At 38.4% G+C, this 27,755-nt stretch overlaps 1 protein-coding gene across 2 annotated transcripts; it reads right to left on the bottom strand.

Annotated features, from left to right (window-relative positions):
• Positions 1 to 58: 58 nt before the first annotated feature.
• LOC127656556 (glutamate-rich protein 1) lies at positions 59 to 26,539 on the bottom strand. Of its 2 annotated transcripts, XR_007972182.1 has the most exons (8): positions 26,247 to 26,539; positions 25,749 to 25,880; positions 25,243 to 25,383; positions 11,565 to 11,918; positions 10,333 to 10,524; positions 7,097 to 7,227; positions 5,437 to 6,811; positions 59 to 1,149 (listed from the first exon to the last, which is right to left on the bottom strand). XR_007972182.1 is itself a non-coding variant. In XM_052144938.1 (6 exons), the coding sequence occupies exons 1-6, from the start codon at positions 26,263 to 26,265 to the stop codon at positions 7,148 to 7,150; spliced, it is 918 nt and encodes a 305-aa protein (XP_052000898.1). In that variant the 5' UTR covers positions 26,266 to 26,539; the 3' UTR covers positions 6,853 to 7,147. The 2 variants fall into 2 exon arrangements, 1 of the variants encoding a protein (XP_052000898.1); XM_052144938.1 differs by lacking the exons at positions 59 to 1,149; positions 5,437 to 6,811 and having other exon boundaries at positions 6,853 to 7,227.
• Between the last annotated feature and the right edge of the window lie 1,216 nt (positions 26,540 to 27,755).

Raw genomic sequence — 27,755 nt, 5'->3', positions numbered from 1 at the left:
GTTCAGAAATGTATTGGATCAGTCATATGTCCATTTACTGTAGTTTTATTCTGTGCTATTTACTATATTCTCTGTACAGATGAAGAAAGCCAATCAGGTTCACTCAGAACACATTTTAATGTCTTTTAGTTTAAACCAGGGGTTTTCAAACTCTTTGATGCAAAGGACCACTAAATATGATTGCCCCATTCTGAGAAATTAAATTAAAATGTTAAATAGTCTATATAGCAACATAACATAAATGTATATATAAAAATAAGTATATATATATTTTTTAAATGCATGGCATGTGAGCTTGACTCAATTTTAATAAAGTGGAATTCACAATAAGTCACTCTTCCAGTGACAGTGCCCAAGAATGACATCATAAAACCAATAAGCCTATATTTACACAGATTAAGACATGTACAATATTAACACAATGTATGACTCACAAGAAAATTAACTGTTTGTCATTTACACAGATCTGCTAAAGCATTTATTAAACTCCAGCAGGCCACATTAATAAACAAAAACGAATCAGGTCAAACCAGTTGCTTGGTCAGCCAGCTATTATCAGGCTTTCCTTTACAAAGGCACTTTCTAAATAATTTCTGACACATTACTTTGGGTACCATATCAATAATTTTAGATGTTCAAATAACTCCATATGGCTATATTTTCAACTCGAACAAAACCTTACATAGTAAGACCTCACAGGTCCTCGTTATGGCTGAATATTTTTGTGTATTCCACTATGGCATGTGTTTGCTCAAACCATACATGAAAGGGCATTTTCAAGCAGTTTTGGAGCAGTGATTGGAGAGAGATATTTGTATGGCCACACAATGCCATTTCTTTTATCTGCGGTCCATACAGGCTGCTGTATGTCAGCCATATGTTTGACTAGACCAGTATGTCCTTTATGATGGATCCCACAGCAGCACTAGCTGAATCCAGAGTGGTTCACACTTGCTTGGTTTCCAGACTCTCACCAGAAACAGAAGGCCTTAACAACCACAACAGGAATCGTGTGGAGCGCCGATGATAAAGAGTGAGCTGGCGAGAACTGTACCCTGACATTGCAATCCCTAGTGCACCCGGAAGAACAGCCAAACTTGGTACCATGAGATCATGATCTCTGTGGGTCAAACACTGCATGGCTTAAGTCTGAAAGATAAAAATGGAAAAACTTGGTTATTCCATAGGAAATGGGAACAGATCTAGCTTACTTTCAGGACACCCAAGATGGTATGGTATTGAATTAGCAATGCCTCACCCTGCATGACTAAATAACTGAATAATTACTCTTTTCTATTGGCTGTAATCTGTTAAACATTAACATGCTGTCTCAATAAAATATCCTACAATAAATCAATTAAATTCATTTTAATTATAACACACAATACTCTAATGTAATAATGGCAATTTAAGGGCTAATAAAATATTCCGGCACTTACAACAGAAGTGCATGTGGCCAAATTTTGGAGGGTTTAAATGCAGAAATATGAAGCTTAAATTAATTCTTCTGTTAAAACTTGTGCATTATTTTTTCTATAAAGTTGTTTATATCTTTGTTTTTACGGTTGTTACAGCATTACTTAGTCATGGCAACAAAGTTGTAATATAAGACAGAAAAGCTTAGAGATTTGATCACACTAAAACTTTATGATACTCTCGTAACCCCGGTTCTCTGAAAACAGGAATGAGGAATCTCAATATGGGTAATGCTTTGGGCGTGGCCAATCGTGGATGCAACAAGTACACCCAGTCTGTCAGTTGACAGACCAATCATGGCAGCGATGAGGGAGTCCCATCTCCCTATATAAACCACTGTCATAGGTGCCTACATCATTCTCCACATATCTCTTCTCCGTGCAACTGCAAGGAGGAAAGTGTGGTGAGATACCTCACTCCTGTTATCAGAGAACCGGGATTACGCAAGTAACAAAGTAATCTTTCTAACATTCGTATGGTATCTCACTATGGGATTTAGCCAACTCCCGTATTGCAGATATGCTGTCCAAAGCAGACCATCAACCGAGTAGTAGTGTCCAATATACACCCACCCAATCAATTTGCAAAGAATGGATAGTAACAGTGCTTCACTGTGATATTGTTGATTTGTGTGTTTTTCTTTTTTACACATCGGCAGATTGACTACCCACAACAAGGACTGAATGAGCCAATGACGGCTCTGTGATATCCGGTCAATAAAATAGCACAAAAGTGTGAGGCAATTCCCAACTCGCAGCTGCACAAATGTCCTGGACTGAAATGCCTTTAAACAGCACCCACAAGGTAGCCATGCCTCAGGTAGAATGAGCTCTCAAGCCCTCCTGAGGTCGCAGCCACAGAGTATTATAACTTAATATAAATGCCTCTACTACCCAGTGAGACAGATGCTGTCGTGATATGGGTCTGCCCTTACAAGAATCAGCCCAAGAAACAAAAAGCTGAATCCTCTTTCTCAGTGCCTTCATTCTTGCACGTACAATGAATCCACTCATCCTCTGGTGAGGAAAAAGGTTGCAGGTGAAAAGTTAGCAAATCCACGGCTTACAGAGTCACTCACCTTAGGCACAAAGGCTGGATTCATTTTAAGAAACACTCTTGGGAAATCCACCGCAATGCACATAAAAGAGTGATGAACTGACAAAGCATGTAGTTCACTGACCCACTTTGCAGTTAAGGCCAATAATAAAGCTGCCTTTAGCGAAAGGATCTTTATTTCTATACTTTCAACTGGCTCAAAGGGAGGCTGAGAAAGCACGTTCAGAACCACAGACAGATCCCATGATGGAACCAATGATACTGACACCCTGTTAAAATCTCTTGCACCCCTCATAAACCTGAAAACAAGAAAGTGTTGGCCCACTGTATTCGAGTCTACAGTATTCCCACATGACAAACCGATATGGCAGTGAGATAAACCTTGACGGTAGAAAAGACCGTGCTTTTATCTAAAAGTTCATGCAGAAAACACAAAACATCTGCCACTGAACATAAAAATAGAACAATGTGTCTGTGTGCACATCACTGCTCAAATACAGTGCATTGAAGCAGCTCTCATGCATTGAAGCAGCTTGCGTTCATTGAATCGTTTCAATCACCCTGGGGAGTAACCTGTGACACTCATATTTGGCCTCTCACGGGCCAGGCCCAAAGAGCTACTTGGTCTGGGGCGGGATGAAATATTTCCCCCTGCACTTGCGACAGGAGATCCCTGCGCAGCGGGAGCTGCCAAGGCTGGGCAAACAAAAGTTAACTTATCTCCACCAGCCACAGTTTCCCTGGCCAGTTCGGGGCGATCAGTATGACCATATTGTCGTTCTCTTTTTAGAGTTGGAATGATCAGGCTCTGTGGAGGAAATGCATAAAAAGTAGCGTGTTTGGCCAAGGATGCACTAGACCATCCACACCCATAGGAGCACCATATCTTGCCAGAGAGAAAAACAGAGGGCAATGAGCATTTTTGTGCGACGTGAAGAGATACGGCAGCTCGCCGTATTTCTCCCACAACTGACTCAGCCCCTGAGAGTGAAGTCTCCATTCTCCATAAAGAAGATTCCCCCTGGACAGGAGATCCACCCCATATTTGTTTACTCATGCTACTGTTGTTGAGTTGTCCAATCTGACTAGGACATTGTGGCCTTGAAGGAACTATACAGTGCTTTGATGCTAAAAACACTGCGAGTATCTCCAGAAAGTTTATGTGCACGTTTTGCAGTAACGCGGGACAAACCCCATTCACTATTCTGCCTTTGCACACCGCGCCCCAAACTATGTGTGACACGACTGTCTTCACCACTTTTCTAAGACAGACCACCCCCAAAGGAATTCCCCCGTGAAGGAAAGCAGGTATTCTCCAATGATGGAGAGTGAGCATCCTCTCTGAGGTCACTCTTACTCTGCGATCCAACTCCATCCAACAGGAAGCATAAGCACAAGCTGATTCATCCACAAGCTGTCTCGAAGAAATGATACTATACGGAACAAACTCCAGCCACTAGGTAGCACCAGCACAAAACGAAACGAAAAAGGCGCCCTGTTCCTCGAACAGTCAAGAGAATGTGTCAGGTCCACTAGGCGGCAACATGAAAATCACCAAATGGCTTACTCACTCCATTGTCTTTATGTAGGACAATACTTGCTGTGGGCATGTAAATTCTCCACAGCCATCCTTAGTATCAATTCTCAGTTTGGCCGGAAACATCAGAGCAAACACAAACTTCCGTTGATGTAAGAGTTTTTTGCATTCCCTGAATCGTTCACGTTTCTCTCGTCAAAATTCACTAAGTCTGGGAACAAGAAAATGTTGTGGTTCTTCCAAGAAAGCTATATTTTGCTCCTCGCCTCGTGTAACACAAGATCTTTATGGAATGATCTCAGAAATTTGGCCAGAGTCAAGCAGACATGGGAGTATGAATTTTACAATATCTTGACCTTACTCATGATCAGAAATCCCAACAATTCAGACGTTGTTTCATCGATTACCATTCTCCAAATCCAGTTTTTCCAAGACGAGTTCCAAATCCACCTTGGCCGCTAGCGGATAAGCAGCCAATTCCTTCTCCGATGACTCCAGATATTTGTTTCTTCACATCCCCCATTCTTGTAACCAACTCCGAGATTTTTGTCTCCATGGAAGTGATCGATCGACGCATCACAGCAAGATCCTCCAAGTCTGCAACGACCTTCGTCAGCATTGCCGACACATTTATCAATTCAAGCCAGATTTCTTTCAGTTCACCGTCCGAATTGAGTCCGGGGCTTTCAGCCTGCCGCTGAGGGGAATCAGCTCGAGAACACAAGTGTCTTTTAATGTCTCCAGAGCCTGAGAATTTTTCATTCTTTGAAATATTGTCTTCATAGAACAGTTATGGAATAATTATTATTATATTATTAATATTGGAGTGTATGAAATATCACAGGTTTAGGACACAAATAGTATTAAAACTAGCAAAATGCACAGAGCTTGCCTTTTGCATGGCGTCACTTGTCTCCCTCGGCTCTTTGCATTTTTGCTCCTTTTTTTTTTTATTTATGAAAAAGAGCGACAAGCCGATTTTTGGTTTGTTTTTGTAATCAACATAATGCCACTACTGTCTACTGAGTTTAACTTGTATTGAACTCAGAATATTCCTTTACCTACAATAATATTGATCGTTAAACTTTCAATATTTTACTATTCACCAATTATAAAATACCATTTCACCAAGTTAAATTGTATTTAACATTAATATAATATAATTTCAGCTTCATGAGTAAAGTAGTGGCTTTTTAGCTGTCCCAATTCAGCTAAAAACACACAGATTATAAAGACACTTCAAGAATGTTGATGACTCAGCTATTAAGGTCAAGGGTTTTAACAATTTTGATCAATAAACTATGACAATAAGTGGTCAAAGATTGTAAATTGATATTTTGCACATTTGGACAGATATTTTTACTCACCTGCAGGTAGCGGATGTATCTTGAAGTTGGGCGTGGGAGACCAAAAATCATTTTGTATCTCTTCAGAAATCCCTTGGCCTGAAAGCTGTTTCGTTTATGTGCAGGATTAACTCTTCCTCTGGTCCTCTACCTCGTTACCCTTCTTTCTGACAGAAAGAGGCCCCGCAGAAGATAGAGCTCAGCCAGGTAAGAGTGTGTGTCTTCCACAGTCCTCCTGTGGTTAAAACCTATATAGACTGTCCCAGCAGGAGTGTCTGTCTCTCTTAATCAGATTACTGAAAAAGGCTAGCATATACTTGGACATGGTAGCTATGAAGATTGCGGCCAGTTACAGTGATGGCTGTGGGGCTAAGTTGATGTGAAGTGATGCTAGACAACTTGGCATGTGTAAAGGGAAATGGCTCAAAAATGTATTGCGATGGGTCAGAGGCAGCGCGATTGTCAAATTCAAAATGCTCATAAGATGGCAATTAAAAAAGTACTGTGGTGGTACCATGATAGTACAGTAATGGTCTAGATAACACAATGGAACTAAATAATCAACATATTAATTTACCACTATTAATTGTCCAAAAAACACAGTAACACCATGGTACTTATGAAGAGGTCAAAATGCAACTGTATATATAAAACACAGCGGTTATTTAATTAATCTGACTCTAAAACAGTCTTTGATCTTTTGAGTGGATATTCCATTGAGATATAGAAATTATTAAATAATACAGGCCAATATAAAAGCTAAAGTATTTTTGGTTTAAGTGACAAAAACAGACAATTAGCAGCCTCTGATTATCTTGTTTTCAGCTGTTATAATTCCATCATTACACCTGCTGTGCCCTCTGCCTCACCTACTAGCTGGCATAAAGGAAACATTTCTGAGAGAAAAAGCAGGGTTATTATTTCTGAACACTATTAAGATATTCAAATGCAATAAAAACTCCTCCTTTGCGCCAACCCAGAATCAAGTGTTCCTATAAAGGCACCCATTGTCATGTTGTGGGTTGCCTTGTGGATATCAGAATAGTGCAAACACAAGGCAGTCTACAGACACTTAAGAGTTAAACTCATTCCATGATGTCATAGGATAAGCTGTTGGATCCGTTTCAAAAGATCTCAGTCGGTGCACGCTCACACACTAGTATCAACAATCTTTGAAAAAAATGACATTCGTTTTATCTCAGAAAATGTGACTTAAAACTTGAATATATACATATTTTACAGCAGCAACAAGACTATTATCTAGTTACATTGGATTTTTCAAAGAAAGAGCCAATCACTTCTATCCTCCAGTTTTTCCAAAACAGTGAATTTACAAAAATAAATAAATGTGGCTCTGGTTTGAAGGCTGGTGTTAATGAGCAGTCTGTTATGCTGCCTGAAAAGAGAGTGAAAAGAGAATGAAGACAGAATGAGCAATAGAACATTTATTTTTTTAAATAACTTTTTCATAAGGAATGATTGAGTTAAAGGTAAGATAAACCAGATGTATCAGTGAGGGATTTGCTTCAAAAGAAATCCTACAATTTGCTCCAGCTGTTGATCCAAATAGTCTTTTAAGAAATTCCTTGACCCTAACTTTGAGTAGTATGATGGAAGTTCCCTTTCATGATGAAATAATATAATCAGAATCAACAAGTTTATGTGGGTGATTCATATAGACCTGCTGGTTATTCACTGTTGTTTTTCATCTCAAGTCACAAATTCTCAGACTTCATATCCTGGGTTCTTTCTGCATGGGGAGAATTTCTTTCAGCCAGTACTTAATAAGAATGCAGACCACTGAAACCTCATCTGTAAAACAGCACAGAGGAACACATGATCAATTACATATTAAGAACTTATTGTCAAAGAATAATCATACCTTAAAGGGGTCATGTCATGAAGAAACCGAGCGTTTCAGACAGAGGACTAAAATCAAGGTGGCCTATGATCGTATATAACTAAATTATGACTGATGTGGTGCAAAAAAACTTTACAAACATTATCAGTGGACCTCAGGGAAGATAATAAAATGAAAAAATAAATGTTGTGACCCCTTTAAGATTCAGAAACAAATCACGTTGTGCCTCACACAACGTTATCCGTAAGAACAAGTTAAGAAAATATGTGGTGCTGATGTCCCTATTTAAGTCTTCTATTAGAAATAAAAATTATTGCGTGTAAGGGTGTGCAACAGTGTGTATAGTCTATATGACAATGACACTTTTGGCTGTTTTCAGATGCTGAAATAACCCTTACCTAAAACACAATATCTTTAGAATGAGAAAGAACTAACAAAATCAAAATAAGGATAGGATGGGCAGGTAACTGCGGGTAGCAGACAGCTGAAACGCTAATATTTGATGTAACGGATGGAAAAATATTTACATTATAATATGCGGTGTGGGTGGATATGTGGGTGCAGGTAGGTAATCAATAGGCATGAGTGGACTGCGGGCCAAATAGCCAAGGCTATTTTTTTAAAATGTCAAGTAATGTTAATCTTTCTCATCTTTTTTTCTGTTAATTGTCACCACAACGTTAGACTATGTGTCTATTTTTCTTAAATGCTCCAACTCAAGAGTTCCTAATATTAGTTTAATTGCTTGTGTGACATGAGCAAATAAAATATTTTTGTCTACCTGATGTAGTAGATTTATTTTAATGCGGGTGCAGTTTGGATAGCTGTCTTTATGTTTAACGGATCAGGTCAGGTATGGAATTAAATCTTAGCTTTAACAGGACCTATGCAGGACTCTGGCTTCGGGGTAAACCACCCTGCAATACGAGAGTAACAGAGTAACTGGTACAATGATGTGTTGAAACTACTGGTGGAAATAATGGTTTGTGAGAAAATTCAACGTCCTGTGGTTGTCGTGGAGATGAAGGCTATGTTCAGTCATCACCATGGACACCTGTTGGGCATGTCTTGAATCTGCTGTGTGCTTGTAGCTCCTAAATAAAACACTGATTATATTATTAAGGTCTAATCTGACTTTACAAACACACACAGGCAAAGCTGTGCTGTTACAAACACTTGGTATGCGCCAGAGTTGATCTAGTGGTCTTATTCTGGATCTGGGCCTCAAGGCATTTAGTCTTGGTCTGTGTCTTGGAGGGTCTGCATCAGAGGTTAAATTTGGTCGGAGCGCACCGGAGCGCAGCTCCGCCTCCTCAGGTCCACAACACACCCTGCCGGAGCTCAGCTCTGTCTCCTTCAGCACCAAATATTGTTATTCCACTTAAATTATTTTTCATCTCCTGACTCCTGGCAAATACATGGCATATGAGACTGAGTAATTAGCAAGACTACACAGAGACACCCAGGCTACATGGAATTATCAGACGTCATAAATGCATTAATCGCTGGTTCAGCACCCCGCCCACAACCATCAAGGGAAAACTGTCACAATTCTAAGACAGCGACGTTACCATGGAATCCCGCTAATGGCTAGAGCGATCGAATATAAAAATAGCATGTAGCTAGAACATGTTATATAACTAAAGCATGTTAGTTTACATGTTAAATGAACTACTAAATGAAGAATAACATCAGCTGCGTGAGCATCTAAAGTAATATATTGATTTTTAACAGTTTGCATATACTGTAGGTGCACGACAGTGACGCCAGACTGCTCCTGTCTGTACATGAGCCCATTATTATCCCATTTGTTACCTAATATTTATACACATATTACACGGAAGGAAAGGCTCCTCATTACCATGGTTAGGTCAGTGTGCTAGTCTTAAATAATAGTAATAATAATAATAAATGAATGTATTTATGAAAAATAAATACTAGCTGAAACACATCTTGAAACTTTAAACTGCCACTGTTGATGTCTAATAAATTTTACCTTTAGATTATTTCATTTGAAACTGAAATATTTTGTCAAAACATAACAGTTACTTTTACTGTAAAATCCTGAAACAAATTTGTAAAGGTGATGTAATTATTAATATTTTTAACTATTTTGGTAAAGGGGCCACATCGGGTTTTAAGTAGTGCATGGGGGGGCCACATTGTAATGCTTTTGTGATACAATGTTCTGCATTGATTTGGTTTTTGTAACTTTTAAGGCCAGAAATAGTTGTGTACTCAATTTTCTGAAGTGTATCTGTGACTAATGGGACTATTCTGCAATTGCCTAAAGTATTATATTGCTCTCAAAGATAGATACTTTTCTATCAGGCATTACAAAACTCAATAAAGGCGGAGATTATATTTTTTTTCCAACTCTACTTCCCTGTTAATTTATTATTCAGTTTTACTAATAATAATAAAAAAAAACTTTATAGAACGTTTAATGTTTCTTGCAAAGCTGGCTGAGTTTACTCTTTTTTTTTTCTTTACCCGTTTACATGCTAAAAGTGTCATGATGCGTTTCTCCTCGATGGTTTTCAACACTCAACAGAATAACACAGGCTGCATGAATATGATAAATAATTACTGCAAGAGTTACATTTACATACAGGTGCTGAAGGGACTTCAACGTTTCTAAATTGTACAAATAAAAAATACATTTAGCTACATATTCGTCTCTGGCTTGCAATATTTTCAAACATGTTCCGTTGAAATCCGTTGCCTGCCTGTTAACATTCAAGATAAAAAATTATAATAAAATAAGTGAATTGTAAAGTATTTGTCTTTGTTTGAATAACTACTCAACCCTACCTTACACATTAATACTGGAAAAAGAGCCCCATTGGTGTAAAAACCCTAAGTCATTTTACGGCGGGATTTTGAATGATGACCATTCACGGTAAATAAGGGCTCCCCCTCCCTACAAAAGCCAATTTAACCACTGGTCTGCATGCTGTTGCTTCTACAAACTGCAAGTCTATGGTTTTTCTAATCTCAACCATAAACCCAAGCACACATGCTTGTAAAATGTCCAGACAAGTAATCCCACTCACCAGCAGGCAATGTACTTGTGTCTCTGAACTCTTGCAGCTGTAATATTAACTGCTCCTTGTCCTTCCTCAGGAGAGCCCAGAGTCTGCATAGCCTAGAGATCTCAGCAGGGGGCAGCATGCCCTCCGAGAGACGAGAGAACAGAGACTCCACTGCAGTGAGGCAGAGAGAGGGATCACTTGCTACACAGGAGCCTGTGAGAGGAGGTTAAAATGCAGATGAGAGTGGTGCTGAAGTGAGTGGTAGGGTCAAAACGTCTGAGACTATATTGAAAATCTGTGATGTCTTTTTAATTTAAACCTGAAAATAAGTAGAAAGACTTCAAATTAAAAGGAAATGTTAAATTTACGACAAAGTTAAGACATAAAACAAAGAAATAATACAAACTCATGAGAGGTGAAAAAGGTGAGAAAATCATAGCAGGTGTTCCAGGTGTATATTTCAGTCAATTTGTTTGTTGTATTTAAAGCTTTTGTATTAAAAGATTTTTTTTTTGAGTGTTTAAGCTTAAAGCAAGCCTTATAAGTGATTGTAATAAGAAAAATGTAGAAACTTTTACCAAAAAATTTGTTTCAGAAAAGGTGACTTTAGCTGAAAGGTGATTAGCTTGCATCCCTGATTTAAGATTTACCACCATTTCAAGGTCACAAATCAAATGCAAGCAAATTTGTTATGATGAATATGTTGAACGAATAAAAACACTAACTTTTTTACATTAATGCAAGTGCTGTTATAAAATGATAAGCTTTACAATTCTGCCCTTAAACCTTCAAAAACTTGTCCCCATTCACTTTTGTTTTAGTGCTTCACTGTAACCTTGATTTTTAGTAAAAAAATTTAGCAAAGAAGAGACGAGTCTAAATTATTTTTTGTGGTAATCAACATTATGCCACAAATGCTGGCGATTAAGCTTGACTTGTATTGAACTGGGAATATTCCTATAACTCATACAAATGGTAAGAATTAAGTTGAAATACACAAGTTGCACACAAGATGCTCTTTGGAATGTTTTCATATAATTTCTGGGAAAACATGGATGATCAGTTGTGCACAAATTTTTATGCAGATAATATAATTCATAAAAATGTTATATTACATTTTTGGAATGTATTAGAAGAAAAAGCTAAATAGAAGCATTTTCGCTAGAGGTGTCAAGACTTTTGAACCCCACCATATATATAATTTATAATATTTAAAATCTCTATATTTTTGCATGTTATACCACAGCACTTACTATCAGAGAGATAGATCTCCTGTGTGGTACGTAAGAAGTTGAGCACCCCCACTGAATTTCCCTCAACTCCTTCCTCTTCATCATCCTCTCTGTAAGTAAATTCGAGAGCTCTCGCACGAGGCACCAGTCCAAGAGTGAAGAGCTTCTCTTTGTGACGCTTCTTCTTCATCTTCCTCTTTCTGTTCTTGCTGATCCGCTCGTTGTCTTCAGGGCACACTGAGCTTAGAGTGTTACCTTCATCATTGGGATATGCTCGATAGGCTGATATTTCTCCTGTATCTGTAATTGTAGTAATGGTAGATAGCTTTTTTTTTTTCCTCCTCTTCCTCCTTGTCTTATGCAACTCATGATCATCTGTGTATGAAAGATCAAAAAATGGCTCATTGGTGAGGAAGATTGTTGCATTTTTAGGATTATTACAAACTTGACAGGCATCAGGGTACAGAAACATTCTCAGCATAAATAGGTTAAAGTGGGTGATTTGTAAAATCATAACTGAATCGAAAGGAATGTTCCAGGTTTGATACAAGATAAGCTCATTCAACAGCATTTGTGGAATAGTGTTGAATACCAAAAATAAAATAAATAAAATAACTCGTTCCTTGTTTATTTAAAAAAAGAAGCAAATATTGCAGTTACATTAAGAAAGGCACTTACAATGTAAGTGAATGGGGCCAGTCCATAAACGTTAAAATACACAGTTTCAAAAGTATAGCCACATGACAAAAACATGATTGATACACACATGAGTGTGATAAAATCACTTATTAGCTTTATCTGTGCAAAGTTACACTGGCGGCCAAAAGTTTGGAATAATGTACAGATTTTGCTCTTATGGAAAGAAATAAGTACTTTTATTCACCAAAGTGGCATTCAACTGATCACAATGTCAGGATATTAATAACATAAATAATTACTATTACAATTAAAAAAAAAAAAAATGAACTACTTCAAAGAGTTCTAGTCAAAAAATCATCCACATGCAGCAATGACAGCTTTGCAGATCCTTGGCATTCTAGCTGTCAGTTTGTCCAGATACTCAGGATGACATTTCACCCCACACTTCCTGTAACACTTGCCATAGATGTGTCTGTCTTGTCACCTCTCACGCACCTTACAGTCTAGATGATCCCACAAATGCTAAATGGGTTTAAGATCCATAACACTCTCTTCCAATTAACTGTTGTTCAATGTCTGTTTCTTTGCCCAATCTAACCTTTTCTTTTTGTCTTTCTGTTTCAAAAGTGACTTTTTCTTTGCAATTCTTCCCATAAGGCCCGCACCTCTGAGTCTTCTCTTTACTGTTGTACATAAAACTGGTGTTAAGGGGGTAGAATTTAATGAAGCTGTCAACATCTATTTCTCAAACTAGAGACTCTGATGTACTTATGCTCTTGTTTAGTTGTGCATTTGGCCTTCCACATCTCTTTCTGTCCTTGTCAGAGCCAGTTGCCCTTTGTCTTTGAAGACTGTATTGTACACCTTTGTATGAAATCTTAAGTTTTTTGGCAATTTTAAGCATTGTATATAGCCTTCATTCCTCAAAACAATGATTGAATGACGAGTTTCTAGAGAAAACTTTCTTTTGTGGCATTTTTGACCTAATATTGACCTTAAGACATGGCAGTATATTGCATACAGTGGCAACTCAAAAACAAACACAAAGACAATGTTAAGCTTTATTTAATGAACCAAATAGCTTTCAGTACTGTTTGATATAATGGCAAGTGATTTTCTAGTACCACATTAGCAATTTAGCATGATCACTCAAGGATAATATGTTGGCGTGATGGCTGCTGGAAATTAGGCCTGTCTAGATTTAATAAAATAGTGACGGTGCTGTTTTTTACATCAGTAATGTTCTGACTATACTTTGTGATCAGTTAAAAACCATTATGGTGAATTAAAGTACTAATTTCCTTCCAAAACCGCTAAATCTGTACATTATTCCAAACTTTTGGCCACCAGTGTATATACAATATTACAACTTTTTTGCCACGACGACATAATGCCAATAAGCCCTTAAACTATTTTATCATACTACAATCATGTAGAACAGAGATTTTAACACACTAAAATAATGTAAAACAGAGATTTTATCAAACTATAATCAAGTTAACATGTATAATGTTTTGTGGCTTTACTTTTTGTTAAAATTTGTATTTTAACGTTTATGAACTGGCCCCATTTACTTCCATTGTAAGTACCTTACTGTAACTGTGATGTGCTTTTTTGATTTTCTCCCCTTTTCTCTCCAATTTGGAATGCCCAATAGAGTTGCGCTCCAACTCCTCGTGGTGGCATAGTGACTCAATCCAGGTGTTGGAGGACGAATCTCAGTTGTCTCCACATCTGAGACCATCAGTCTGCGTATCTTATCACGTGGCTTGTTGAGCGCATTACCGTGGAGATGTAGTGCGTGTGGAGGCTTCACGCTATTCTCCACGGCATCCACACACAACTCACCATGCACAGCACCGAGAACCATACATTATAGTAACCACGAGGAGGTTAACCCATGTGACTCTACCCTCCCTAGCAACCGGGCCAATTTGGCTGCTTAGGAGACCTGGCTGGACTCACTCAGCATGCCCTGGATTCGAACTCGCGACTCCAGGTGTGGTAGTCTGTGGTGTACTTTTAATTAAAAAAAATGCTCTTATGGTAATCAACATTATGCTACAGAAGAGTCACGTGACGGCATGTAAGGATGGGATGTCTGAACGGCGAGCTGTGCGCACTTTGCTAATTTTAACCGTTTTATTGATATAAACCAGTGAGATTTGATACACTCTGTTCCATAACTGTTCTAGGAGGACAATATGTCAAAGAATTTAAAACCCCCAGGCTCTGGAGACATTAAAAGACATTTATGTGCTCAAGGCGATATCCTTCGTTTGTATTGAAACACTGGACTTGAGTAATCCGATGGCAAAGTTGTCGTGGGGGTTCTTGTAGGCGTGCATGGACTGTTTGAGTTTGGAGGGATGGACGCCAGTTGGCACTGCCGTGCACGGGGTTAAAGCACACCTTTTTCTGTTTGTTTGGTTCTGGGGGATGTTCAGGTTTAGATGGATGCATTAATGGAATGTGGTCTTATAATGTTTTTGACACACAATCTATTTTTCTTACAGGTCAAAATGCTAATATGAGTGGATTATCTATTTCCACGTGGAATGTGAATGCGTTGGGGCACCCCATAAAAAGAAGGAAGGTTATTTGTCTTCTTAAGCATAAAAAATATGATATAGTGTTTCTTCAAGAAACGCATCTTTCCCCGCAGTAAGCTCAAAATTGTGGGAAGATATGGGATGGACATGTTTTATTTAGTGCTGGCTCATGTAAGAGCAGGGGAGTCATTACACTGATAAGTACACATCTACAATTCACATGTCTCAAACAGATTAAAGATAAATTAGGAAGAGTCGTCATTGTTTTAGCTGAAATTCAGGGGCAAAGTCTTATTTATGCACCTAATGTTGATAATCAGGGCTTTATTATAGATCTCTTGAAGGGATATTGCAAGCCACTGGCACCTCACATGATATAATATTGGGAGGAGTCTTTAATCTTTTGATGGACTCAGTCCTTGAAGCAAAAGTGTGCGAGCCCCCTATGGCAACATTGATGCTTCACAGGATGTGTAAATATCTTGGTCTAACAGATATTTGGAGACTTTTGAACCAGTCTGAGAGGGACTATAATTTTTTTTTTCATCAGTCCATAAGGTTTACAATAGAATAGATTTGTATTTATTTATATCCAAGTCCATCATTTCTTCAGTTGCTGATTGCTCAATTGGAAACATTTTAGACTCAGATCACACCATGGTGTATTTAGAGGTGTTGCCACATCTGGAGAAAAGGAAATCATATAGTTGGTGCTTTAATATATCCCTTTTGCAAAATCCTGAATTTGAACAAATGTTAAAGGCTGAAATCAATGTTGAGATGGAGCCATACTGGTCCTCAATATCCTCTGAGGGCGTGGCTTAGTAGGCACTTAAGGCGGTTCTTAGGGGCCAAAAAATCCAAAGCACAAGAACTTGTGAAATTGAAAGGGAATATTTAAAGTGCCGAGGCAGAGCTGAAGCACCGAATGTCATCTAATGGCCTCAGAGAATTGACCCAATTGAAATACAGATATAATACTATTTTGTCATGGAAGGTGGAGTTTTGGCTATTCAGTCATACTTTGAGTTGGGAGACAAGGCAGGAAAACTTCTGGCAAGATATATAAAATGGAGAGAGTCTTTTTCTACCATTCCCTCAGTGATATCTACTGGTGGTGAAATATTTAACTCAGCCATTGATATTAATAGAATTCTTTAAAAGCATTATCTTGATCTCTATAGTTCCATGTCTTCGTCTACTGATGAGTATATTAGAACATTTGTGGAACCATTAGAACTTCCTAAACGGATGACTGAGCAAAAGAAGTCTCTTGATTCTGAGATAACCTTGGAGGAGCCTGGTGAGGTAATTAAGGCCTTGCCTAATGGCAAGGCTCCGGGGCCAGACGGCTCTGCCGCTGAGTTTTTTTTTTAGATCCTATTCTACAGAATTGACTCCACATTTGCAAGAAGATTATATGGAATCATTAAAGAATGGAAAGCTTCCGCTAACCATGACGCAAACCCGGATCAGTCTGATTCTTAAAAAGGACAAAGATCAAAGGGAGTGTATTTCCCTGATCCAGTTAGACGTTAAAATATTGTCAAACATTTGGGCCAACTGATTAAGTTATGAAATCTATTATACATATATAGATCAGGAGTTTATTCGGGCCATAACTCTTCTGATAAGATTAGGCGTTTTATTAATGTCATTGTAATGTAATGTCATGATCAGACTCTGGTCGCTGCCATCTCAATTGATGCCGAAAAGCTTTTTATATGGTAGAATGGGATTATCTTTTTAAGATTATGAAAATGTACAGGTTCGGGAGTACTTTAATTAGGTGGATTAAGATACTTTATAGACACCCGGTAGCGGCGGTTCAAACGAATGAGGCACCCGGCAGGGTTGCCCTCTTTCCCCCTTATTGTTCTGTCTTGCCCTGGAACCATTAGCAGCTGCGATAAGAAAGGAGGAACATTTTCCAGGGGTGGTGGCGGGAGGTCTGGTGCATAAGCTTTTGCTTTACGCAGATGATATTTTATTATTTGTCTCCGACCCTACTAGATCTATGACTTGCCTTCACATAATTATTAATTACTTTTCTAAATTTTCATGATACATAATGAATTGGTCTAAATCCGAAGCTTGGCTCAGACAGCGGGGATTCCCAGGTCTCAGTTCTTTAGGTATTTACAGCTGCGCCACCTGCTCTGTTCTATTTTTGGGTGTAGCACCCCCCTAAAGCGGCAGATACTCTGGGAGTAGTGATTACTGCTTTTGGAAAAGGTCATAATGTATCGGTGTATTATTCCCTGCTAATTCAGAGTCTGTGGGGCGTAGCTTTAACTTCTTTCAAGAGATTATGGGAGAAAGATTTAAACTTGGTATTGGAGGAGTGAGTGTGGGCTAGGATTCTAAAAAACGTCAAGTCTACATCTAGAGATGCAAAGGGGTGCATAATGCAATTTAAGATTTTACATTGATTCTATTGGACTCACTCTAGAGATTGTATAGGCTTGGTCTTAAGCACACTCACCTGCTGGCGATGCCAATTAGAAGATGGTGACACGACCCATGTTTCTTGGTGGTGTGTTAAGATCCAAGAATTTTGGTTGAGGTTTCAGAGTTTTATGTGTGACGTATTGTGCACTCAAATTTAATTTTGCCCCAGACTCTGAATTTTAGGCAGTCATTAATATAGGGGATGAGTGCATAAAGAATTGGTCCTGGCCAGCGTTATGATCGGCAGATGGGTTATTCTCAGGGGATGGAAGTCGGAGATGGGCAGGGTAGTGGAATTTGAGGATGTCCATCTGGGGTTATTTGATAGGAAATGGGGCAGATATTTGGCCTTTCGGAAGGCTCTTGGGGAGGGGCAGTGGAGAGGGAGGTTTTTTTTTTTTTTGTGTTCTGTGTAGTTTATGTTTCTAAATATTTATGACCACTGGGGTGCGTGTTTGTGTGTGGTGGGGTGTTTGGGGGGGGGGGAGGGTTTAATTTAAATTTTATATAATTTGATTCTGCATTTTCTGTTATGTTTATTTTATTTGTTGAATGGAATCAATAAACATGATTAATAATAATAAAACAAGCAACATTAAAAAATGTGATTGAGCTTAACTTGAATTGAACCTGTTACATTCCTTTAAATAAATAAATTCTAATAACAGCTTGATAGAAAATCGTGCCTTAAAACCCTAAGTGAGCAGGCCAAAGGCGACTGTGGTAAGGAAACAAACTCTGTAAGATTTTTGGCTAACCATCCTCCTCTGGCAAGGCAAATATTATAACAATAAATGTACATATGCCAAATGTTTTTGTACATACACAGTATGTGTAATACTAGTCATGTGCTTATTGAATAAACTATTAAATTATTAAAATGTGAAAGACAGACAATGTTTATGGTTATGATCATGGTTATTTTTTTGAAGTCCTTCCTAAAACAAGCACAGAGATGCAGGCAGTGGCCAGTGAAGTGTCTCTTGCTGTCTGGCTGATATAGTCTAAGAGTCAATTACTAAAGTGGGTATCGAAAAATCTAAACTCAAGACACACACATTCGCACACAAACGCATACATCCCTTTGCCATTTAAGTAGTTTTTGCAGGGTTTTCATGCTCCTCAGGACTGTACAAACATCCAGAGTTGTGCTGAGCTATTGATTTTATCATCTGTATTCAGAGCAAAGAAGCTGACCGCACATTTAAGTGACACTGCAGGAGCCAAAGATTCAGCTCATCAGCATACAGAGAGCGGCTTGCAATAAAGGAGAGAGGAGGGGAGCCTCAATAATATGGACGGTATGAGTGTTTGTGTGTGTGAGAGAGGAAGAGCAGGATAAAGAGAGAGGTTTTTGGTGAAGTTATTGCTGCTCTGCAGGTCCAGTGAGGTCTATTCAGATCAATAGCAACACAAAGACAGTAGGAAGAAATCTGCAGTGCTCTTTAGTAAAAAAGAGATATGTAACAAACACTTGAAGCCAAGCCACAAATATACCCTTTTCAAAGAGTTAAATTATGCATTTCGGCTTAATTTAGCAGGGTAAACCTAGTATTTATTACTTTTTCATTTCTTATGTACATAATTTAATACATTATTTTATTATATCACTGTACTTTGTGTTATATTACCCTGGGATTATAAACAAATACAAAATCACACAAAGTTGCTACTTGCTAGGCAAGCATAAACAGCCTAAAGTTATGCTTATGAACTGGGCTACATTACCACTGGATTTGTCATGTCTAAGAACACCTCTAACTCGTAGTAAAACCACTGCACTTACAAACCAAGAAATTTCACAAATACTCACAGCAAATATCTTCAACAGTCTCATTTCTTTTGGTTCCAGGGTATTTTTGTAAACTAATCATATAAATTACTAGTGCTGTGGGTTTCAAGTTCACGCTGTTTTCAGACAAAAAAAAAGGCCCTTTCACACTGTTAATTTGAGTTTTTATTCAGAGCGTTGTGGCTCAACAATGTGCTCCATTGAATCATATGATTTGATCATTTAGATTGACAACTGGAGCACCAAAGTTAAAATTAACAGAAAATAATTTAAGCTTTTCTGATTAGTCTAAATAACCCAAACATAAAATATCAAATATTTATTCTAGATACAGTCACAGCAGTGTTGTCTCAATACCAAAATTTCAGTAGTTGATACCGTTACCAGCGAAATTTCAATACCACAGCAAAAATATGCTAATATGGTAATGTGCTATTGAATGCACTCCTTTAGCCTATTTAAAGTTGTATATTGCTTAATATATTGTTATATTGGGATATATTACTTTATATTTATTATAATTATTTATTATTATTACTACAGTGAATATTAATATTAATTTTGCTATACAGTTGTAATATATTTCTATTGCAATTTCAGGCGTCTTGCTTTTATTTCGAAACATGCTTTTATTTTGACGTGTGGTTTTGATGGAATCTTCACTTCTGTTGATAAACAGTTAGCTACATGGCCCTGTGTGATCGTTAAAGTGCAAATGCTGTGAGTTAATTATATAAATATACAGTCTACATGTGAGGTGCGCTTCACAGTGGATAGTGCTCTGCTTTGTCATCTCACACAACGCAAATTATTCTCAATGTCTTTGGAGTTCCCAGTGAATGAGCTTTCATCTTCACACATTCATTTAAAGCACTTAGCTCATGCAGACTAGGATTGTAGCCTTTCACTGTCTATTAATCACACTAGAACATATCATGATTTAAATTGGATTAATTGTCCATTTCAATTTAAAAGGAGTGACAAAGTACACAATCAAATATGCGTGAGTATATGAAAGCCGTGTGTCAGTCAGAAAGCATGTGGGTATCGGATTGAGTTGGTGCTCGGTACTACCGGTACTGAACAAACACTAGTATTGTGACATCTTTTTTATTTTAGAAAAGATTTAGAAACCAAATTAATGGTATTTTTGACTAAGCCGCAGAATAATATAGCTAATATTTTCTGAACTCAAATTGAACTTAAATCAGCCTATGGTAGTTTGTTGATCTTAGATGGTTTAAGTGGAATAAGGTGGTCTCCTAGCCTGACCAGCTGGCAAGTTCCCCAAACCCCTCTAAAACCAGCAAAATAGTCCAGCATAATGAGCTTGGCCAGGCTAGAAGTTCATCTAACCATCTGGCATGGTGGTGGTGTAGTGGGCTAAAGCACATAACTGGTAATCAGAAGGTTGCTGGTTCTATCCCCACAGCCACCACCAACTCCTTGATCATAGTGAAGCAAAAGTGTGCAAGCCCCCTAGAGCAACACAGATGCTTCACAGGATGTGTACAAATCTTGGTCTTACAGATATTTGGAGACTTTGGAACCCATCTGGTAGGGACTATAAATTTTTTTCATCAGTCCATAAGATTTACTCTAGAATAGATTTTTTATTATATCTAAGTCCCTCATTTCATCTGTTGTTGATTGCTCAATTGAAAACATTTTAGTCTCAGATCATGCCCTATTGTGTTTAGAGGTGTTGCCACATATGGAGAAAAGGAAATCATTTAGTTGGTGCTTTAATGTATCGCTTTTGCAAAATCCTGAATTCCAACAAATGTTAAAGGCTGAAATAAATGTTTATATGGAGACTAACTGGTCCTCAGTATCCTCTGTGGGCATGGCTTGGGAGGCACTCAAGGCGGTTCTTAGGGGTCGCATCATACAGTAGGCCTCATTCACCAAAAATTCCAAAGCACAAGAAATTGTGGAATTGGAAGAGAATATTAAAAGTATCAACGCAGAGCTGAAGCGCAGAATGTTGTCTAATGGCCTCAGAGAATTGACCCGATTGAAATACAGATATAATACTATTTTGTCATGGAAGGTGGAGTTTTGGCTATTCAGGGCAAGACAGTCAAACTTTGAGTCAGGGGACAATGTTGGAAAGGTATCTGGCTAGATATATAAAACAGTGAGAGTCTTTTTCTACCCTTCCCTCAGTGATATCTAATGGTGGTGAAATATTTACCTCAGCCATTGATATAAATAGAATTCTTTAAAAGCATTATCTTGATCTCTATATTTCCACGTCTTCGTCTTCTGATGAGGATATTAGAAACTTTGTGGAACAATTAGAACTTCCTAAACTGATGGCTCCTAAACAAAAAAATTATCTTGATACTGAGATAACCCTGGAGGAGCTGGGCAAGGTAATTAAGGCCTTGTCTACAGGCAAGTCTCCCGGGCCAGATGGCTTTACCGCTGAGTTTTCTAGATCTTATGCTACAGAATTGGCTCCGCTTTTGCTAGAAATTTATACGTAATCATTAAAGAATGCAAAATATCCGCCAACCATGACGCATTCAGTCCAATTCTTAAAAATGACAAAGATCCAAGCAAGTGTAAGAGTTACTGTCCAATTTCCCTGATCCAGCTAGACGTTAAAATATTGTCAAATTTTGGCTAACCGATTAAGTAAAGTTGACATCACTTATACATATAGATCAGGTGAGGTTTATTTTGGGCCATATCTCTTCTGATAACATTAGACGTTTCATCAAAATCATGTGATCAGTTGCGAACGATCAGACTCCGGTTGCTGCCATCTCATTTGACGCCGAAATGGCTTTTGATATGCTAGAATGGGATTATCTTTTTAAGATTTTGGAAATGTACGGGTTAGTGTGAAGGCTTCACACTATTCTCTGCGGCATCCAAACACAACTCACCAAGTGCCCAACCGAGAGCGAGAACCACATTATAGCGACTACAAGGCGGTTAACCTAACGTGACTCTACCCACAATAGCAACTGGGGGCTTAGGAAGCCTGACTGTAGTCACTCAGCACGCCCTGGATTCGAACTTGTAATTCCAGGTGTGGTAGTCAGCATCTTTACTTGCGGAGCTATCCAGGTCCCCGCCGCCTCCACATAATTATTAATTTCTAGTTAAATAACTAGTAAAATAATATCTCGGGATACAGATTGGTTTAAATCCGAAGCTTTGGCTTTGACAGCATACTGCCCTGTACTGGCTTTTCAGCCAGGAACCTTCCAGTGGCCCAAACAGGGAATTAAGTATTTGGGTATTTTATTCCCAGCAAATATGTGTGATTTAGTTAGGAGTTAATTTTGACCCTTTAATAAAAAGGTTTTTGAGTGATGTGGACAAGTGGGCTTCATTACATTGATCTATGATTGAAAAGGTTAATATTATTATAATTAATTGTATTCTAAATTCAACTACCTGCTACAATCTCTCCCTGTAGATGTCCCCCTCTCTTATTTCAAGCAATTTATAGCATAGTGAAGTATTTGGAATGGTAAACTTCCCAGATTACATTTCAGTAAATTGCATAGGCTGATTGACAAAGGAGGGCTAGGCCTACCCAAGTTTTGTTTTATTATAATGCATTTGGTCTCAGATATTTAGCTTACTGGTCGCTTCCACCTGAGAGAGCCCCTCCCTGGTTGTGTATTGAACAGGAAGTTCTTGCCCCCATTTCGCCATTGGCTTTTGAGGGAGGTTAATACGCTTTGTGACCTATATGAGAGTGGAGTGTTGAGATCCTTTGAAAATTTGGTTCAATGTTTTGGGATTCCCAGGTCTCAATTATTTAGGTATTTACAGCTGCACCACCTGCTTTGTACTATTTTTGGGAGTAGCATACACCCCCCTAAAGTGGCAGATATTATGGAAGTGGTGATTACTGCTTTTGGAAAAGGCTATGAGGCATCAGTGTATTATTCCCTGCTAAATCAGAATCCGGGGGATGGAGCTTTAACTTCTCTCTATAGGAGGAGGGAGAGTGGGCTAGGATTCTAAAAAAGGCAAGTCTGCATCTAGAGATGCAAGGGTGCGCTTTATGCAATTCAAGATTTTACATAGATTCCATTGGACTCCCTCTAGATTGTATAGGCTTGGTCTTAAGGACACACCCACCTGCTGGCGATGCCAATCAGAATATGAGGACACAACTCATGTGTATGGTGGTGCGTTAATATTCAATAATTCTGGTTGAGGGTTCAGAGATTTATGTGTGACGTATTGGGCACTCAAATTTTATTTTGCCCCAGACTCTGTATTTTAGGCGATGGGGCAGTCATAAGTATAGGGGATAAATACTAGGGATGCACCGAAATGAAAATTCTGGGCCGAAACCGAAAACCCAGGATGCACTTGGCCGAAAACCAAAACCGAAACTGAAATTTTTACCTATTTAAAAGAAAAAAAAAATGTTGTGTATAATTGTATTAATTTGATACTTTTTCATTAATTTCATGAATTTAATTAATCTGAATTGAAAAACTACAAACCAATAAAATAAATCACACTTTTATTGAAAGTAACACACCAATATTGGACAAAAAAATATATTAAAACTATATTAATATTATTCTTCTTTCAGTTCTGTAAAAATCTAATTTTACAGATTTTATTAACAATTATCCAAATAATGTAAAGTTTTAGAAAACTACTATATGCAAAACAAGAGTCAAGAAATTAACTTAGCTAACATCTTTCAAAAAGTTTAAATATGCAACAGTAATTTTAATTAAAACAACAGGCAGAATGGCAGAGGGCCTCTATTCCACTGATCTATATATATAACTATAATATATAATTATATATATAGATCAGTGCTCTATTCTGTTTATGTAAACGTATGTACACTTTAAGTGAAAATGATTGTGCAAAACAACAGTAATTGAACTAAATCAAACCTCAACTGTAAACGACAGATGTATCCTCGAGTGAAGAGCAAGTGTAATGTAATTGCTATTCACATCATATTGGACCGCTTTCTATTTAACTACAAGTGACAGGTTTCTCTTCAAGAACAAAAGTTGCTAAACGTTCTGACAGTCTCTCCTGTCAGAAAGCTCATCAAGAACATGAGATGCTGCACTGAACAGTTTCTCACTCTCTGTGCTGGTGCTTGGGCAGATAAATACCTGTGCGCAATCCGCGCAAGCAAAGGAAAGCGGTCTTTGTTTATGCGCCAGTAGTCAAGGGGATTGTCGCTTCTGGCGTAGTTCAGCTATACGTCTCAAGTTGTGTTGTAGCTGCGCTAGTTGTGACATTTTCCAGTAGAATCTCTTGCTGTATTCTGTATATATATATCTTGAAAGTTCTGCTGAATAAACACTGCAGATCGCAAATGTGATGTCCTTATCAGAAACTTTGAAGAATTTCCACACCGCTGACATGATCGGCCTTTGTTTGGTAGCGCTGTGATAAGGGCTAGATCGATCCAGATTGAAATCTGAGCACTGAGGGGCGGGGCGAGGAGGTATATATTTTCGGCCTTTTTTCTCTTTCGGCCGAAAACCGAAAGTGCTGAAAGTGCCATTTTCGGCCGAAAATTTTCGGCGGCCGAAATTTCGGTGCATCCCTAATAAATACATAAGAAACTGGGTCCTAGCCAGTGTCATGATCGGTAGACAGATCATTCTGAGGGGATGGAAGTTGGCTGGTATGCCCTCATTTCAGGAGTGGTGCACAGAGATGGGCAGGGTGGCGGCATTTGAGGAGATGTCAGATAGAAGGCTAGGCAACCTGGGGGTGTTTAATATGAAGTGGGGCAGCTATCTGAACTTTTTGGAAGGCTCTCTGGGAGGGGTAGTGGAGAGGGACTTATAGTTTAAATGTGTGATATATATATATATGTGTGTGTGTGTGTGTGTGTGTGTGTGTGTGTGTGTTTTTTTTCTTCAGTTTTTTTGTGTAATTTGTCTTTGATCACACAGATGACTGTTAGGGGTCATGGTGGGGTTGGGGATTGGGAAGGGGAATAATGGGGGTTAAAAATGGATTCTGTGCATATATGTTTTTCTTTACTGTTTCATGTGTTAGAATCAATAAAATGTGTTAATTGGAAAAAGATGGGTTATTCAGCAGGGTTAATGAAACTCAGTATCTCAGTCAGGGACTGATTATCTGTAGACACCAGATTACTTCACACAATTAGTGAGATTCATTTCCAGCTGGAGCGTGTGATTGAAAGAGGAATGGAATAAAAAGAGAGAAGGATGATAATAATCTGAACCTGAGAGGTGTGTCATTAATCAGACGCTACAGGGTTTCACACACTCACCGGCTGCGCTATCCTCAGAGTCAATAGGATCTGGATTGTATGGTGTGACAGATTCATCCCCACCTGTAATCAGGTAGCCTTCAGGAGGAGGAAGTACAGTGTAGAGTTTTTTGCCTTGTACAACTGAACTCTTCTTATCACCTAAGAGATAGGGAAAGAAAGTTAGAGAAAATAAGTAACAATGCAGCCATGTCCCATTAAATTTTATATTTGATGCTGGAGCTCAGTTAAGTACTAGGTGTGATGGCCCTGCATGCCTTGCTGTGTTTTTACTCTTTCTTTTCACAGAGTGGCAGCAGGTGTGGTTGGTTTGCCCTCAGCTAAAGGGGCAGGAGGTTAAAAAGAATGTTCCTTATTTGTTAAGTGCCTTTCCACTTGCTTCCAGTACTTTTGGGGTATCATTATTTATTTATATATATTTTCTTAAGCTAATCTGGGTTTTGCAATTACTCCCATTCGTCACCATGTCAAGATCCAGCCATGTGTAACAAGTAACAAATTTGTACCTGACTCTTTGTGTAGGATGGACTCAAGGCTTTCTGCAGGTGGCAGTGTGATCCCTTCCTTGGCTTTAGGTTGCAGTGTACTCTGACCCAGGGCTGCAGGATACAGTCTTTGCAGGACCTTGGACTGAAATACTGAAGTATATTTAGTCATTTAACAGACACTTTTATCCAAAGCTACTTAAAAATTAGGAACATACGCAATTTGTCAATCAAAGCCAACAATATCCTCAGTATGGCACTGCCAAATTCTAATCATAGAATAATACAGCAATATTGACTGCATTAACATATATATATATATTTCTTTAAGTTAACATTAGTGTTGACGCAAAAAACTAGTGTTTTCATTAATCCGTTCAGGCATGGAAGCCAACACTAAGCTTGTTAATGGTCAAGTATCTGAGCATTGGGATGTAAACAATAACGCATGGGCATCCTACGAGTTTCTCGAGCACGTGCCCTGAAAACATACAGATTAATTAAATATTTGCTTCTTACCTTCTTTTCTGAGCGACATATCTGCGGCTGAAATTGATAATGACCCGTTTTTATCGCATTTATGACTTAAATAAATCGTATATAAAATGACAATCCACTATGATATAAAAAAAACAACAGTAAACGGTGGCCATCTGCTTACTATAACAGTATAACTGCATTACTGTTATCTTCAGACTATTTTAAACCTATTTTATGAACTCCGGTTCAAAATATAAATAAGATATATAAGAGAAGGAAGAGTAAAATCGCACGTATAACCCTGTTCAATGCAAATCCCGTCGTACCTCCACTTCCGACCTTACCAAGATGGCGGTTGAGTATTCAGTGTGCTAAACCGCGCCATCCAGCGGCGACAATAAGAATGAAAGGGACCGCAGCATGAGCACCAGCGAGCAGGGCGGCGAGAGATTGGTGCATGCACTCTCAAAACTTCACTGCTATCATTACATGTAGCAGCAAGCTCAAGGAATACCTAGAATGTCAGCTTGGAAGAAGGTAAGTTCAGTAAATTGTGCATGCATTTGTCCTCAAATATTTGCATGTCTCCTCAAGAAGATACCCCCCCACCCCCCCAAAAAAGGTATATATTCTCTTTCGAGCCTTTGTGGGGCTGCACACGGGATGCAGAGCTCAACATTACATCACTCACCTGCCTGAGACGCGCGCGAGAAGGCATGACATCTGTCACCTTTGCCTTATTTTAAGTGGATTCAACAAAAATCTTAAATTTGAGCGTATCTAGTTTTGTCTTCAGTTGGAAAAATACTTTAGAAAAATAGTTTTCTCAGAGTGTAAATCTGCATTGCTGGACATTGATCATGATTTGCACAACAACTTTTGTCTCTACTGGGTCTGTGTCAGTTATAGTGCATTTTGTTAAAAATTAAACATTCTTATGTATTGAAGCTTAAATATGTCACCTTTGATTTTGTAGACTCAAAAGTAAATTAACAGGATGGAACTAAACTATGCAGGTGCAGATATCTTGAGGTGGGCCTATGACCACCCATTCAACTTTGGTTGTTTTTATATGTTTGAGCAGGGGGGCAAGGATGTAGGCTAACCAAATATTCAGTAAAGGGGGAATTAAAAGGTATTTGATCAGTGTCTATGGTAGCCCTGTGTTTGGGGTGAAAGGGGGACATAACACAATCACTGTACCCCCAACATTAGGAAGACTTTGAATCATTCGTATTACAATCAATGTTGTGAAGAAGAATTCCTGTTTTGCACTAAGTGGAAAGAGATCCACACCTCTGCCCATTTGAGAAGTTATTAATTTGGTTGGGATGACGGTGGAATGCTGTGTCTTTGATGTACAGTTTTTGCTTGAAAATAATGCTTTCTATCCTATACTGCAAATGTTTGTGTGTAGCGGAGAGAGGAAGAGAGCAAATTTGACAAAATATGCTCCCATTATCTAAGCTATTCTCTAAAATTACTCTAAGACACCCATTTTAAACATATTACATAAGCCAGCAGATGCAGCACAAAGCTTCCCAGATG

The sequence above is a fragment of the Xyrauchen texanus genome, chromosome 16 (assembly GCF_025860055.1).
Source record: "Xyrauchen texanus isolate HMW12.3.18 chromosome 16, RBS_HiC_50CHRs, whole genome shotgun sequence".
NCBI classification, from domain to species: Eukaryota; Metazoa; Chordata; class Actinopteri; order Cypriniformes; family Catostomidae; genus Xyrauchen; species Xyrauchen texanus.
The sequence above is the reverse complement of the archived record's forward strand: the minus strand, read 5'-3'. Positions and strand labels throughout refer to the sequence as shown.

What these genes read in the sequence shown, in the direction of transcription:
- LOC127656556 (XM_052144938.1), bottom strand. An exon ending in CATCCTACACAAAGAGTCAG is followed by an intron (nt 25,384 to 25,748) that starts GTACAAATTTGT and finishes CCTATCTCTTAG; the next exon opens with GTGATAAGAAGAGTTCAGTT. An exon ending in CTCTGAGGATAGCGCAGCCG is followed by an intron (nt 11,919 to 25,242) that starts GTGAGTGTGTGA and finishes TTTCATACACAG; the next exon opens with ATGATCATGAGTTGCATAAG.